Source organism: Habropoda laboriosa, unplaced genomic scaffold (assembly GCF_001263275.1).
Source record: "Habropoda laboriosa isolate 0110345459 unplaced genomic scaffold, ASM126327v1 scaffold134, whole genome shotgun sequence".
NCBI lineage: Eukaryota > Metazoa > Arthropoda > Insecta > Hymenoptera > Apidae > Habropoda > Habropoda laboriosa.
Genome location: NW_017100266.1, coordinates 1535917 through 1547545, shown reverse-complemented (window position 1 = coordinate 1547545; position 11629 = coordinate 1535917). Strand labels below are relative to the sequence as shown.

The window sequence follows — 11629 nt, the reverse complement described above, 5'->3', positions numbered from 1 at the left end:
TTTAAATGCTGGTCTCATGCACGAGCTTCGTCCATTCTGGGAGGGCCAGATTATTGGAGCTGAGAAGCAGGGAGTTTCCTGTGTTGTTGCTGTCTCTGTTGTTGTTGCTACTCTGCATCTGCGTATGGTTGGGTTGGTGGGCCTGGTTTAGGGCATTATTGGACGAGGATCTATTGTCATTGGTGGTGTTAATGGTGGTATTATGATGGTGGTGGTACGCATTCCCCGGTCCTGTAACGCTCAGCAATAACGGCGACGTCGAACTGTTCACCGACTGGTTCCTGGCGGCTGAATGGTCGTTACTGTGGTCGGCCATCTTGTTTTGTAAACCCTTGCCGGCGTTCAGCGCTGTGTTTGTCGGGTCTTCGTCAATGTAAGTGAAGTCAGATAGTGGTCGGGGCCCGGTGTGGCTGCGTGAGCTGCGCATACTGTGTAAGCTGTGTAAACTATGGACAGAGCGACGCTCCTCCAAATCTTCCAGAGTCGACTTGAACGCTCTGATTACTCGAAGCTGCAAAAACAGGGAAGAGGATGTTCTATCAGGAAGCGAGGAGGCAAGCCAGCGCGACATCATTGAGTGTGTGTCAATTTATATCTTATGTAGAGACAATATACATATATAACTCTAGTCCTTTTTTTTCTTTTCTTATAGGTGGTGCTTTTTATGGCCAGTATTCTTTTCTCTTTTCTTGTTCGTTTGCTTCCCCTTCAGGGGAGAGACACACGGTTCTCTCACGGGGATACATATATGTATATGCAATGTGTACAAGTGTATGTTTGTCTGTATGTGTGTATGTAACGTATGCACACATTGTGGCGGGCTGTTCTCTCTTCGCCGTGGACCTGGTTGCATTTCACCGGAGTTCAGAGACTTAAATCACTGCGTTTCTCATTAGGGCCGTGGCTCTCTACAGCCGCTAATATATATGTATATAGCGTACATGCGCGCATCTACCTTTACTGTGCGTACCTATCTATTCTGGCTGCGAAAGCCTTGTAGGGGGAGGATACACCAAAATAGATAAAGAAAAATAAAAAACAGGTGGGAGAGTTCTTCGGTTTTCACTACGTACCACTACAAAAAACAACCTGAATTTCTCTCCACAATAAAAAAAGTTAGGTCTGACCATAAAAACTCGGACCATTATATGACTCTCATTTCCTAGACACAGGGTACTACCTGGACCTAGACAGACTTAGCGAACAACGTGTCTCTGAAAGAGCAGAATCATCCTGATACCTGGCTTCTTATTAACCGGTCAGTGTACAGCCTCTCCTGAAAGGAAACTATGGATCAGATACAGGCACATGGGCAATTATAGTGTTCAAACCCCTCCATACAGAAGTTAGAGTGGTTTTAAAGTGAATCAGGATAATACTCACAGGAAGATCATCGAATTGAGTGCATCCAGGGCTATGTTACAGGAACTGGAAGTGGATGGGACTGCGGAGAGCCTGTCTGGAACAGTCTGGAATTGTTTTAGGCAACCTGCTTGAAACGAAGGGACTGGTTCGAAGTGGTGTGGCCAATCCTGAATCGCGATAGAGAGCGGAGGTCTAGGTTTTGATGAAGCACACGCTTGAACCGTGACCATGAAGGCGTCGAGATGACTAGTAGGAAGGAGATAGAACAGCATTTGCATTTTTGCGGAGAGAGTTAAGCGTAAAGAGAGGAAAGCCAGGGTAGAGAGAGAGAGAGAGAGAGAGAGAGAGAGAGAGAAAGTGTGTGTACATTGTGTGAAGAGAAAGAGAATGAAAGAAGTAAAAGGAAAGATTTACAGATCAGACAGCATTGGTGAACATTACTGTGACTTTATGCTAAGTTTCTTGTAATCATGCCAGTCGAATGAATTTCCCCATTCCACGCGTATGATTTCACATGAAGAAATCAAGTATTCACCTCCCTTCTGGACATCAGTAACAGACTGCCCAATTCGTGAACAAGTTTGTAAACTTATTCTGTCATTCTCTTGGGAGAATAAATAGTACATGGATAAACTTATTCACAAGTATAATCGTTTCTAGCTTAGTCCGGATCCTTTAGTATTAATATATGATATTTGAGATGTTGCTAAAGACACAAATTTTCACAATTTCACAGTGCTAGAACCACGAGTCGGTTAAACGGTTCCCCACTCTAGAGCACCAGAAATGGAAAACAATAATTCACCCCCAAAAAATTGATCGGTCCTTCGTACTCATAGTCCACCACAAGGGCGCACCGTGTGGTATTGAAACAAAATCAGATCCTGATTGTTCGTTCGAAAACGCTGACACTGGGAGGGCCGATTACATGCCGGCAATTAGCAGTTACAACGCATGATAACATAGTATATCGTAGGCGCTAAAAGCTTCTCGTTTTGACGAGACCCTTTTCACTTTATTTCTTAAGGAGAACACACAACAAACCACTGCAACAAACTCAACAACCTTTCTTTAGGCACACGCACGCAACGCCGTGTTAATGAACGGACAGAACATAAATCTCGATGCAAACGTGAGCAATCGTGCACACGCACACTCGCATACTGCACCAAAGATACGGATTGAACAGGTATTGGAAATGAAGTGAACTATGTAAAACGCCTCATTTCTGATGGCTTGTAAGCTGATTTCAGGTGGATATCTTCCTTTGCAGCCAGAAAACTATCTGAAGGATCTGTAGAGAGAGTGTAAAATGCAGTCTTCCTGTTGGATTTTAATCTATCGATCTACTGTACTCACATTATTTCTATTAATTTTGTGTCTGTAAATGGACACATTCACCAACAACAACAGCATATAGATACGCAGTATCTGGCCCTTCAAACAGAAGTCATGACTGTGAAGGAAGTAATTTCCACTCCAGCCCACAGTCATTAAGTGGCAGAAGAAGACGCAAAGAGAGGTCTGTATGAGACTAGAGAAAGCTGAAACGCGTCCTTTCTTAAAAGAGCGTTCTAGAAGGATAAATGTGGCGTAGGAGGGTGGAGGAGCCTTCTGATATCGTGAAATTTCTTCCAAGAGACGATCTGCAAAAGAGAAAGGCAAAGCAACTTGCAAAAACGTTCCAAAGAAGACTTTTCACGGGGGCTGTCGGATCTACATGGAGATCCTTGGCCACAAGAGAGAACGCAAGGGGTGGAGAGAAACGTAAACAAGAAAGGCAAGCAGCAGAGTTAGAGGGAGAGACAAGGGAAGAGACTCTGCTTGACCAGGTCGAACTTTGTTTAAAAGTTAGACACAATACATGTCTCTAATAGAGACAATGTGTGTACTGGTTAAAACAGGTACGAACCACATGACCACATGGAAAAAACGAATGCTTGCTCTTTGTTTTCACGTTTTCTTTCTTTTTTTTTCTTTTGATCTAACAGTTGCAATATGATTATATAATATCTTATCAGGAACAAATAAGTAAAATGACACAATATGAATGGGGGGAATATACACGCAGCACACAATCATGTCAGACAGCTATTATAGACTACTTGAAAAAAGAGGGCAGGCGGACGGTGGTCTACTGGCACTAAGAGGCTCTTCCATCGATCCCACCGGCCAGCCCACACACCCACTACACAAAAACACAGTGGTATGACGAAACATCGTTCACTGTATTCGTGCTGGAGAACCGTCGCCCTTGTCCCTCGCCAATAATTATCCTTCAAGCATCGTAAGTCCTTTGAAGAACATTCCGGCTTCACCATTTCGCTGTGTTCAATCTCTCGACATTTTTCTTAACATTTTCTCCTTGCAAAATTTCAGATTCACAACGAATCAACTTCTACAAATCTCCGCGTAGGAGGTCTTTGATACTCCACAAATCATGCCAACAAGATTCAAGTCAACTGTAAACCATAGTGACTTAGTTAAGTTAAGTTGTTCGTTTCATCAAGCTGCACACAGGTACACAAGGTACGACTTCATTGCCGTGAAACATAGCTTCTTCAGTCAGGTGGTCACAGTAGCGAAAGAGTGAATATCTTGTTAATTAACAAAGGCAACAGGATCCAATGGCGACGTTTCGATCAGCACACCGTACGTACGTCGACGATCCGTCCTGTGTATGCGTACGTATGGCAGAGATTGACAATACAACGTATTATTAAACGGCAGGCGATCTACATGAGCTACGTACTTGTTTGTACTCCGACAGGATAAGTGTGGCGGCGGGCAAGACTGCCGCCCCGTTATACCTCAGTCTCCCGAATGGGTTCCGCTGGCTAACAAACCACAAATCATACCATCAGTCTTAATTTCTAACCTCTCCTTTTCTTAATATCATTGCGTTTGTTTTAGGCGTGTTTTTTTTTTTGGCGTTTGCGTCAATATTGTATCCCTGGATTACACTGGCTGGCTGTATGTGTCTCATTTTCTGTTTCTGTTGTTGTAGTTGTTAGGCTCCTCGTTCTCGTTAGTCAAAGCTGCTTGGGTTACGGAGGGCCTCTTCAATGAATATTTGTTGACTTGTGTCTGTCTGTATATGTACCAAGAGGACTCGAGACGTCGTGCAAGTGGTTAGTGGGCTCAAAAGTCACTTGGTATATTGTTCCCGGGGGGATTAATCGAATGTATACCATTGACTGAACTAGGGCGTTTTATAATTTTTGAACAGTATGCAAAGTGACTTGGTGCTTTGTGCTGACTGAATCGACAAAACTTGGTAAAGCTTATAGAGAACATAATTGCTGCATTCAAGTGTTCCTAATGTGGAGCAGATTTTGATAAGCTACACGAGTCTAATAAGTTGCAACAAATGGCTAGGAAACTGGTCTGTGGTGAAAGACCAACATCCTTGACCATTCTATGCTTTCTTTGGTTCTCAGACTATACTTTGCAAGTCCTTTTCTTCATCCTAAGCAAAGTGTATTACAACACGGTGTACAATAAATGCTCATACGCTAGCAAAACAATTATTAAGTTCCCTATGTAAATCGAGTATTCATATGTATGTATGCATATATGTATGCACGCGCACGCGCGTGTGTGTGTGTGTGTGTCTGTGTGTGTAGTATGATTGCCAGTTCCTTGAAGGTTTCTTTATCAGTGAGAACTTTGATTATATACGGCAGACAGACAGACAAACAAACTTGTGCAACACACGCACATTAAGAGACACACAATGCATTTTGCCACGTATCATCCACATATTGTTAATGGTATATGGTGTGTGTGTGTGCACCATATATGGTGTATGTGTGCGTGAATATGTATATCCGTTTTATCTAGAAACGTATGAATATCTCGCAGGCCGTTGAAAATATGAAAAAACTGTGGTAGTTGGTGGTATAGTTTTTTGAGTATGAAGTAGTAGAGGGCACTTTGATATCAACTTAATTCTTTTTAATGCGCTGCTATACATCTTTATTCATAATATGATAGCGTTTTTGTTAAGACGAGTACAACGGTGTGCCGTATAAGCTCATTCAATGTAGTAGAAAGTCACAGTAGAAGGACAACTTACGATTCGCGTTAATTTGACTCCTTGTGATCTCACTAATTTACGATCTTCTACTACATCGAATGACCTTATATTGCACATCATTGTACTCGTCTTAACAAACGCTATCATATTATAAATAAAGATGTACAATATCCTATTAAAAGAAAATTAATTTGACCTTGAAATCACCCCTATAACGTGATACAAAAAAAAAAGAAAAAAATTATTTACAGTATACAATATCCCGCTCCGCATCAAGCAACTTTCATAATAATAATGTTTTCATACCTTCAATAGTTTACGAGATATTCATGCATTTCCAGATAAAACGGACACACTGTGTGTATACATATCACAGCAAAAACTGGCACACACTGCAACGATTAAAGAACAGAAATAAGAGATGAAAAGGAGCAAAGATCAGCCAAAACGAAATAAATCATAGGGTGTCTATGTAACAACTGGGGCACACGCATGAGTTTCTCCATGGGAAACAACACACAGGATGCAAGAGAGTGTTGTTCGTTGTTGGTGTGGTTGTTAATATGTTAGAGACACTGCCTGTATATTATCTCTCATGAGAGGTTCCTGGCGCAATGTTCTGCATGCATTTTCACACAAATAGCACACGTACAAGGTACTCTGGGTATACTGCATATTTTGCTGGTGCACCTCTTGCAAATTGATGTCTGAGTATTCTTTTTATATATATATTTTATATATATAATTATATAGTAAAGTTTCTATTAGAGAAAGTGCCTGTGATATTTCAGAATCATTGTAACTGCTTCATTTATGAGTCTGTTTTGTCTTGGACATGATGATGTTACTCATAGACACATATGTATATAGACAGGATGATAGTGATGATATAATGGCAATGATGAGGTAAGCATTTGGAAAAGGAGTTACTTTTCAGCAAGATATAATTGATGTGGCAACTGAATGATGGAGGTAGTACACTTGTGCAGGTGGTGCTGCGCTCGGAATTAATTTAACAAAACGAGCTTCTTGTTAACAATACCTTCTTCTTTGTTTGTCTGAGAGACTAAAAAGAATATTCTGGAAGTGAGCAGAGTAAAAGGTGAGATCTGAAGAATGTTTTTCTTGACACATTGACCATAGATAGTTGACTGGAAAGTACATACTTGAAGCATGACAAAATATATAATATAGAATGTCTATTTCCATAGCAGAAGATCATTAAAGAAAAGAGAAAAAGAAAAAAAATGAAAAAACATTTACCTTCACGATATCAAATTGTTTGCACATTAAAAGATACATATCTATGTAATGCTAAAAAAAACTTTTCGTTGTATACCTCTGTCCAATAAAAAATTTAAAACGAAAAAAAAAGATACTTTATAAAAGCAGACAGCAAAAAACATGTACAAATTCATTCTCAAATTAGCTCAGAAAACTCTTGTACCACAAAGAATTACTGAACTGCTTGATATAACACACCATATATATGTATATATATATCAACTGAACAATCCCTGCAAAATTGTCAAAAAAAAAAAAAAAGAATTCGAAAAAAAGAAAAGAAAAAGAACGATGAAATATTTGTTATGTTCCCTAAAAGTGAAGAAAATCCTCTCTGATGATTCTGTTAACGAATGTGGAACAAAAAGAAACACTGTTTGAAACTGATACACAGTGTCTTTTTATAAATGAAATGAAGAAAAGAATTGCAAAAGCGTACCTTGCCGCGCGTGTATGTGTGTTCCGCACACATATATACGCATACACATACATATACGCGTACACATACGCGCATGCATTTCACATACACGTGTGTATATATACATATATCTACGTATATACACGTATATACGGGCAACTCATATACGTACATACATACGCACAGACGTGCATGCAACACCTTAGAGTCAATGGAAAAAAATAAAATGAAAACTAAAAGAGAAAAAAGGAAAGGAAGAAAAGAAAACGGAGATTGGAAATTGGAGGGAATCTTGTTTGTTGTGTTAAGTTTGAGGACCTTACTGGTTTTAGCTTTTCATAAGTAAAACTTAATGATGAATTTTTATGATGTAAAGTTCCATACTTGAAGAGAAGAAAGGGAGGATGCACTGTCTTTTTTTACTCTGACTGGCTACCAAAGGAAAATTATGGTAATTATAAAAGTGTACCTTTATACTGTATTGCACATAGCAAGTGAAATCTTAAAGTAAAAACCTTATCTTACGATAAATATATAAGATACTTGTTTCCAGCTGCATAAAGTGACAAATCAATCATGAACCAGCAGGAGGGTTATAGGAGTGTGAACCTTGACAGTGTTAAACTTGATATCATCTTGATATCTTTGGAAGGTACAGGATACAGGAATTCTCTTCTCTTCAAGCAGTGCGTGATGATGAGTTTGGCTGAAACAAAATGGCTGACTGTGAATATAAGATAACAGAAGTAGAGAATAGGATCAGAAGCGCAAAACAAGGTGTATGAAAAATATCCAACGGATAGTAGTATGTTTCTTCGCTGTTTCGGATTATAGGAAAACAATACAGAAACAGAGCACGAGTTTGAAAGAAGCGAGTACAAGCTTGCAACTCGCAAGCAGAAGAGATACACGTTGGAGAAGGCAGACAATCAGAAGAGATCAAACTTAAACGAAAGCGAAATGGAGAGAAAAAGAAAAGAAGCAGAATATGTTAAAACGTAAAGGTTTCCAAGTTCATCAATTAGTGAAATCAAAGTGAGCATTGAATCAATGTTAACAGAAAAAGAAAGTAGTAATTGTTAAGTGATATAGAGTAAAGTGACAGAGAGACGGATAAGAGAGAGAAATCATCAAGTACAGTGCTGTCGCGTTAGCTGGCCGCAGTTCGAGACCAAATCTGGCCAGCAATCAAGGGAGGTTTCTTCTTCGTTGAGTGCGAGTGAAATACAGATACCCGATACGAAATATCGAGATCCTTGTTTAATTTAGATACGTAATCGCCGGAGGCTCGTTCCACGGAGCAAGAAGTTACAAGAACTGGTGGGTATAACGACAGCCAGCTAACGCGATTGCACTGTACATCAAACAGAAAGCACCAGGAAAACGGAGTTGAAACTCAGTAGACAAACTGGTTAATGAGAAAAACAAAACCATAAAAAAGAAACAAATTAAAATGATAAAGTCAATAATAAAGAATTAATATTTAAGAACGGTCAAACAGTGCGGAGATTGGACTTGCGGACTAACCATATAGTAATCCTGAGAGGGGGATCTGCCTGTCACAGATACATTCTGCACCAGAGTTCTATTGCTCGTCTGAAAGTAGGTTACACATTCAATTTACACAATTAGCTTAACCGAGTACTTGTTGATTTTGTTTGTTTGTTTTTGCTATATAGCTCACAAAAAGAAAAAAAAAAATTGTGACACTTAACTAAGACGCAATTATATTCTGTGTTTTGGTGTGTTTTTATCATTCACTGTGGTATTTTACTTGTCATCGTGCTAGGTCAAGAGTATAAAAGTGTTACCAGAATAAGAAGAAAGGAAATAAGAGAGAAAGCGAAGTATAAGTCAACAGAATAAAGAAAGTGGAGAATCATCTCGGTCGGTTTTATTCCTTTTTTTTGTTTTGTTTTGTTCTTTGGACCATATGACTATTATTATCATAGTCAAACAGACATTCCTACGTTTAATTTGTACTTGAAAAATTGAAGGGTGGTAGTTGTTGCATGTCCACGTGATATTTTCAATAATTCAATAGAAGCAGCATCATCACGGTGTAAAAATATCAGCAATTTACACCGTAATGAACCGCGGTTTTGGTCAAGTATGCGCTAGCTTCATCAGGTTTAACCCGTTCCCATTGAGAGAAACAAAAGAATGAAAATAAAACGAACAGAAAAATACGAGAGGTGTCGTCTACGAGGAAGGGCTGCTTTGTTTGTCCTTTCCGACTCTCGCTCGAGCATTGAATCCTGAATAAAAAACCATTCTTACTCTAATTATTCATAGATCTATTCTCCTACAATATTAGGTCAATAAAAAAATCTAGATCAAGAGAAAAATTAGTCCTCGTACTGTCTTGGTTAAGTCGGTTTTCGCTTCAGAGAACCTTACATACTATAATTATCCAGAAACTGCCACGTATAGAAGCAGGCTTAACATTCTTCATACTGTTGTATTATTCCATTTGAATCACTTAGAACATTTAAAAAAGAACTGAGCCGCCAGTTCTGTGGTCATTAGTGCCCCAAGGAACATAATGTCTTGTCCATGAAAAGAAAACAACTGCAGGTGAGCTCTGGGACAGAGAGAGACGGATTGAGGACAGTAAACTTGCTACTAAATGATCAGAATTCCGTGCCTCTACGTCGAGCAAACCGACGACTAGCCGTCTAAAACGCCTACGTGCTTGGGTTCTATGGGGTCCCAAACGATCAGGCAACGATCATCGAAGCTGACGATAAGCTGGAGAGGTCTACCATAGCTGTCTCTACTGCCTAGAGTATTGGTGTGAACCTTTGCCCATCCTGGACACCATTTGTCCACTTTAATTGAACTTCATCTAATTTCTTCGCTTAACATGGACTGATGGAGGCAGTGGAGATCAATTGGAGAATCCAGAGATTGGTACAATTGTTTGAAAGGATGGGCAAAGATCAGTTGTTCTGATCCAACACTTAAATCAATTGAATTGCCAACTTTCCCAAATCTCAATTAACCTCTTCGACTCAATTTGTACAATGTGAGACAACACTGTTTCATTGAAACTTCACAGTTATGCATATCAAGAGAAGAAAATTAAGTTAAAGAGGTTCAGAGAGAGAGAGATGATCTTAACACTCGTGACTCGTAATACTCTGATCTTTGGACTTCTTTTCGAGGCTTTCGCTTGAGAAAGAGTTCACCAATTTATTAAATGGCAATGAGTGTGTTAACCCTTTATAAGTGTACGATTTAGGTTCACAGAATCTGTCTGAAAAGAAATACAGAGGTAAAGGTTAAATCTCAATTTTCCATATCTTCGGACTTATATCTTCCCTTATAAAGGGTTAAAAGAGCCAACAGTGGCAGCTGAAAGACAATAAAGAGCTCTGAGAAGGCCCCAGTCATTATATTCAGTCGCTGAAACGATCGTTTCACCAGAGGTAACAACCTGAGGACGAATAAGTAGGTTCAGAACGAACGTACATGGCTCTCCAGCTGTACAAAAAGGGGTTTTCACGGTTCGCTTGATCGTTGAGCTTTCTTTCTTTCTGTGGTTGAACGCAGGACGTGTCTAAAGAACGGCCAAGAGGGTAACGAAAAACAAACGCATGTGGTACGCATCGTCGAGGTAACACGGCAAAGAACTCAAATGAAAGTGCAAACCAAGGTGTAAACAACGGTCTTGTAAACGTAAAAAAGAACCAAAATGAGAGAAACTAAAGAACGTATATACGTATACATATATATATATGGAACAGAGTATATAAACGTACGTTGTATATACTTTTTCTGACTGATTGTACGTATGCACAGACCCATGCCCACTGCTAAATGAATATTTCTTCATGATTGATATTTTAGGAACCATAACGTCGAGTCAAGAGAACTTGGTACCCAGTGAACTTGTGTATCTCATTTGCTTCAAAACAACAATTTGCTTCTGTTCAAAAGATTCTAAGTAGGACCTCTTCTAAAAAAAACAGTACGTCGAGACTTACACACGTACAATAACCCTGAAGAACCATTCACAAGACGCAGTGGCTAACCTGTGCACACGTTTATGGTTTAAAAAAAAGAAAAAAAAAAAAAAAGAGAACAACTTATCGTTGCGAAATATATGAGATATGGTCGTAAAGTATCGATGGTAACAAAGTTGTTGTATAAACAAGACGTGGTTGAACAACACGAGCGCTGAAAAATGCTTGGAAAAAATTCTCTAATGCTTTTTTTTTTCTATTTTTGTCCCGGGGACAGGGAGAGGGGGGCGGGGAACCCGAGTTACGAACACGCTGACTTTGAGTGATGGGCATCATGAGAGTGAGAGATAGGGATAGTTACCTGTGTCTGTAGTCGTGTTAGACCACGGATCCATAGAATTTGTCCTGAGCGCGGCATTTTATCCGAGTCAGGGTCGAATTTCTCATCTCCGAGATTGATCGCACCGATATCATCCGGCTGGCCGCGGCCCCATCTGTTTTTAAAAAACATGAAACCAATTCTTCATCACTCGATCCCTGTTACACACATGGTCT

General features: G+C 39.6%; 1 protein-coding gene across 5 annotated transcripts in view; it reads right to left on the bottom strand.

Annotated features, from left to right (window-relative positions):
• The window catches only part of LOC108573352 (plasma membrane calcium-transporting ATPase 3), a 48334-nt gene that overhangs the window by 21893 nt on the left and 14812 nt on the right, over positions 1 to 11629 (bottom strand). The window contains exons 14-16 of one of the 5 annotated variants that reach the window (XR_001891401.1): positions 11436 to 11568; positions 8634 to 8702; positions 4118 to 4202 (exon numbers count right to left, since the gene is read on the bottom strand). The exons of 1 other annotated variant lie outside the window; for it this stretch is intronic. Coding sequence is in view for 3 of the 4 variants with exons in the window: in XM_017935760.1 (XP_017791249.1) it covers positions 2 to 511; positions 11436 to 11568 (643 nt within the window). In the remaining variant the exon portion in view is untranslated. Of the gene's footprint in view, position 1; positions 512 to 4117; positions 4203 to 8633; positions 8703 to 11435; positions 11569 to 11629 lie in introns of those variants that run through there. 3 more of the 5 variants (XM_017935761.1, XM_017935760.1, XM_017935762.1) reach the window with 3 other exon arrangements.